Source organism: Myotis brandtii, unplaced genomic scaffold (genome assembly GCF_000412655.1).
Source record: "Myotis brandtii unplaced genomic scaffold, ASM41265v1 scaffold537, whole genome shotgun sequence".
Taxonomy (NCBI): Eukaryota; Metazoa; Chordata; class Mammalia; order Chiroptera; family Vespertilionidae; genus Myotis; species Myotis brandtii.
The window spans coordinates 380594-385655 of record NW_005369971.1 but is presented as its reverse complement, the minus strand read 5'-3'; the positions used below and the strand labels follow the sequence as shown (position 1 = coordinate 385655).

The 5062-nt window shown below is 58.9% G+C and overlaps 1 protein-coding gene across 1 annotated transcript in view; it reads left to right on the top strand.

Annotated features, from left to right (window-relative positions):
- Nucleotides 1–5062, top strand: part of TTLL8 (tubulin tyrosine ligase-like family member 8) — a 36798-nt gene that overhangs the window by 30961 nt on the left and 775 nt on the right. Inside the window, exons 9-11 of the mRNA XM_014549178.1 lie at nucleotides 1194–1449; nucleotides 3381–3621; nucleotides 4640–5062. Of these exons, the coding sequence (XP_014404664.1) occupies nucleotides 1194–1449; nucleotides 3381–3621; nucleotides 4640–5062 (920 nt within the window). The remainder of the gene's footprint in view (nucleotides 1–1193; nucleotides 1450–3380; nucleotides 3622–4639) is intronic.

Genomic DNA, 5062 nt, shown 5'->3' with positions numbered 1-5062 from the left:
TGTCTACGGTGGGAGAACTTCTGTGCTGAAGACACCCTTATGGGGCAAGACTTGCTTCAGTGGGGCTTTGGTGCTCACTGAGTCTGCCGCCTGAGTGTGTCCTTTATGTTTCCACTCTGACCTCTGGGCTTCCTGGCTCCTGGATCTCTAGGGAGGTGCTAATCTAGCCTTTGCCTGAGGCTATCCAGCAAAAGCCTCCCTGCAGGGCTTGGGCGGGGCAGGTCCCACGGGATCACAGGGCGGGGCTAGCAGTTATGGCTGCTCTCAGTCTTGCCCTCAGAGGCTCTGCTTCTCAGTGTCCCGGTAATCGCTGCAAGCCCCTCGGAGAGAAAGCTGCCCTAGGGTTCTGACCGATGCCAAACAGTCCCGCTTCTCCCGTATGAGTCTGGGTCCCTAGAGACTCGCCTGGAACTGGAGCTCAGAGCCTGAGACTCCTTCCCGATTGAAAACGACAACCGCGCCCTCAGCCGCCAGCCTGCTCCGCATGCACTCCGCACCTTAGTATTTTACTTCCGCACTGCGCCTCCTCTGAGTCTGGGTATGCTTTTCTCTTTCCTTCTAGTTGTAGAATTTCCACTCAGCCAGCCTTCCTGTGGTTCTGGGTGATGTCCGTTCCGTCTTTTAGTTGTATTTTTGAAGTGGTTGTTCGAGGCAGCAAACTCTGGTGTTTACCTATGCCGCCATCTTGGGTGTCCGGCTCTCCGTCATTTTATTGCATCTCCTACATTTGGTTTTTAGTTACACATTTTTATTTTTTACTTTTAGGATTTACCTCCCAAAAATTACAAAACATATTGATTTTTTAAAAAAAATGTTTTTATTGATTTTTAAAAAACATTTCTTTATTTACTTCAGAGAAGAAGGGAGAGGAAGAGAGAGAGAGAAACATCAATGATGAGAGAGAATCATGGATGGGCTGCCTCCTGCACGCCCCCTACTGGGGATCGAGCCCACAACCTGGGCCTGTGCCCTGACCGGGAATCGAATCGTGACCTCCTGGTTCCTAGGTCAAGGCTCACTCACTGAGCTGCCCAGCCGGGCCAGGTTGGCGTTTCACCAGGAGGTCCCCATGGGGGGAATGCCACCCCAGACACCCCCTCCCGCTGGACACACGGGCCTGCAAGGGCCACACTGACTTGGGGCCCCATAGAGGAGCCCCGCCTTAGTCTCCCTGCAGCCTTTACCGGGCCCAGGTCTACATTCGGGGCCCCAGTGTGCACGCCCCCCGGCCAGGAGCAGCCTCGCTGCTGCGGAGCCCCAGCACTGCCCTGAGGCCCTCCGTGCTCTCTGCCTTTTGCAGTGGCAAGGCCTTCATCTCCAATCCAAGAAACCACTTTTCGCAGTGCCAGGCTCTGCTGAACAGGATCTCCTCAGCGAGTCCGCAGACGGAGATCGACGGGCTTCGGAACATCTGGATTGTCAAGCCCGCGGCCAAGTCCCGGGGCCGGGGTGAGTGCCGAGGAGGACGGCTGCGGGGACAGCCCTCCATGGGTGAGGAGTGGGCCGGGCACCAGGGTCCAGGGCTCAGACTCCCAGGCTCCCAGCAGCCCTGGTCCCGGGAACAGGCATCTAACAGGACTGTCCTCCCGGCTTCTGCCCTGCTCTGCTAGTTCACTGGGAGGCTCCTTCCTCTTCCCAAGTCCAACGGGTCTGCCGTTTCCTTGTTGATGGGACAATCCTGGCAACAGGCTCCTGCTCGCTGCTGAGTGGACAAAGGGCCGCCCTCGGGCAGCAGGGCCCCACTCCTCAGGTCTCTTCATAACCCACCTCGAGCCCAGGCGCTCGGCCGGCCCTGCGCACCTTGTCAGCCTCGTCCGCGGTGACTGTGTGTCCGTTTTATGCCTCATCTTCTCGCATCGCAGCCATGACCATGTTCTTATTCCCAATGGTCAGCGCTGTGTGCTTCTTTCTCTCTTTTTTAAAAATAAGATTTCAAGGTTGGTTTGTGCTTCCAAAGAACAACTTTTGGTTACATTTTTTTCTCAATGTTCCTTAAGGGACATTTCCCCTCTTGGCTCTGACTTAAATGCTAAGCTTATTTACTTTCAATATTTCTTGTGCAACAAGAAACTGCAAGGCTATGAAATCTCCTCTGGATATGGCTTTAGCTGCACCCTCTTATTTGTTATATAATGTTCTCATTTTCCTGAGCCTCTAAATATATTTTTCTTTTCATTTGGAGATTCTGTTGGCCCCTTGAATTATTTTTTTGTTGTCATTGTTTTAAATTCACAAGTGGTTAATTTTTATGTGACTTTTAAAGATCTATTAATTTGATGTTACTGCACTCTGTCCTAAACATCATCTGTCCCGGAACATTCTCTCTCCCGGCCGGAGCAGTGCTAGGCCTGGGCTCTGTCCTGAGCCCACGGCTCTGGATGGCAGCGCTGTCTGCTGGTGGCTCTCTGCTCCCGTCCCTCAGGCCAGACCTTCTCCCACTGCACCCCCAGGACACCCACAGACTCACTGGTCAGGACCCCAGAGCACCACTTTCCTCCTGGTCACTGGCTGTGTCCCCGCCTCCGAGTCCTCCCTGCCCTCAGCTCAGCATCACGCCATTGATGGTTGCTTTGTCCCAGCCTTTCCTTCAGGACGGCAAGGTCCCATCTTACTGCAGCTGGAGACCAGCCTCGTGTTCTTGTGAGGAAAGCTCCCCTCCACCCTCATATCAGTCAGGATGGGCCAGGTTGTGCCGCGTAACAAACAGTCCCCAAACCTCAGTGGCTCTCAACGAGGCCATGAATGAGCCTCACCAAGTTCATCCCTCCTCATGCCCGTTGCCCATGCAGCTTGGCATGGGAGGGTGGTGTGGGGGGCTCTGCCCACCAAAGTCCCCCGCCCTCTACGGTGTGACACCACTTGCTGCAGGCGTCAGGGTTGCCAGGGAAAGCGGGCGCAGGGTCTGTGGGTGACAGCAAATGCTGCAGCCGGAGCGGTGACGTCACTTCTGCTCAGACGTCACTGCTCACGACTAGTCACGTGGCCTAACTTTGGGGGGTGAGCGTGAGAAACCATAGCCCCCCTGCAGAGTGGAGGAGGGCCAGGTGGGGGTGAGCACTAGTGCACCCAGCCCACCCCCCCTTGTCCAGTCACCCGTGGGCGTGAGGCCTCCCTGGACCCTCCCAGTTGGCGGAGCAGCCCACGCCCCTGCCTGCTGGCTTCCCAGAGCCGGCCCTGCTCCCCTGTCCAGCCATACCCGCCACTCCCTGGCCGCCTTCCCAGAGGGCCTCTGTCCCATCTCTCCCTCCCCATCCTCACGTCCTCCCTGCAGTCCTGGGGCTGCACCAGCTGCAGGCTCGACCTGAGGTCAGAGCCCGCCCCACCCCCTTCCCCTCGCGCTCCCTCCCCTCCCCCAACTCCCGCCACGCTGCCTCTTGCAGACATCGTGTGCATGAACCGCGTGGAGGAGATCCTGGAGCTGGTGGCCTCGGACAACCTCTTGGCCAAGGACAAGTGGGTGGTGCAGAAGTACATCGAGACGCCACTGCTCATCTACGACACCAAGTTCGACATCCGGCAGTGGTTCCTGGTCACCGACTGGAACCCCCTGACCATCTGGTTCTACAAGGAGAGCTACCTGCGGTTTTCCACGCGGCGCTTCTCCCTGGACGACCTGGACGGGTCAGTGGGCGTCGGCTCCGCGCCGTGGGGTGGGCCCGCACAGGGCGCCCAGGCTGTGTCCGCTGTTGCCCACCACCCACCACGTGAGGCACAGAGGGGAGGCCCAGGCCCCTGCCCCCCAAAGCCAGCGCTCTGCACTCCCACGAAGTGTGAATCTTCAGAAAATCCCGGAAGCACCCCCGCCCCCGTCCCTGCGCCCTGCTTCTCCATCTGGGACCCCAGGCTGCGAGGGGGTCCCTGAAATCGTTTCTGCGCAGGCGTGGCCCTGCCAGACGGGGTGAGCCCCGAGGGTCCGTCACCCTAACACCTGCTGTAGGGCAGCTTCCAGACTCTTCCGTGTGCCTGAGTCTCTTTCTTCTCCCTCTTGTGTCTCACGGAGTAAAACTTACCCACGGCCATGGGGGCGGGGGCGGGGGCGGGGCCAGGACCAGGTGGGAATCCCAGACACACGTGCATGGACGTGACCTCGAGAGCACCCCTGGGGTTCAGGGTTCCCAGAGACGTCACTCTGTTTAGAACAAGGCCCGAGTCTAAGTGAACGAACCGGAAAGGTTAGTTGGTGAATCTTTCTCCCCAGACCAGCTCCTCAAGGCCCATCTTATCGCCGTGGACAGTGGGGAAACTGAGGCTCGGGGAGTTCCTCGTTGGTGGCCCGGGCTGGTGGGATTTTTAAAATTATATATTTTTATTGATGTCAGAGAGGAAGGGAGTGGGAGAGAGAGAGAGAAACATCAAGGATGAGAGAGAATCACGGATCGGCTGCCTCCTGCACGCCCCACACTGGGGATCGAGCCTGCACCCCGGGCCTGTGCCCTGACCGGGAATCGAACCGTGGCCTCCCGGTTCACAGGTCCCCGCCGGCCGGGCATGGGCTTCTGTCCTGGCCCCGGTGCAGTCTGGGGTCCCCCAGGCAGGACGGGGAGCTGTTGGCGTCCCTCCTGTTTTTTTTTTGTGGGTTTGGGGGCGGGGGCTGGGTGGGGACTCGGGGGGCAGCCCTGACCGTGGCCTGGCCTTGCAGGGCCATCCACCTCTGCAACAACTCCATCCAGAAGCACCTGAAGATCGACAAGGGCCGCAGCCCGCTGCTGCCCTACCACAACATGTGGACCAGCGCGCGCTTCCAGGAGTACCTGCAGAAGCGCGGCCGCGGCTCGGTGTGGGGCAGCGTCATCTACCCCGCCATGAAGCAGGCCATCGCCAACACCATGAAGGTGGCCCAGGACCACGTGGAGCCGCGCAAGAGCAGCTTCGAGCTCTACGGCGCCGACTTCATCCTGGGGCACGACTTCAAGCCCTGGCTGATCGAGATCAACTCCAGCCCCACCATGCACGCCTCCACGCCCGTCACGGCCCAGCTGTGCGCGCAGGTGCAGGAGGACACCATCAAGGTGGTGCTGGACCGCAAGGGCGACCGCAGCTGCGACGTCGGCACTTCGAGCTG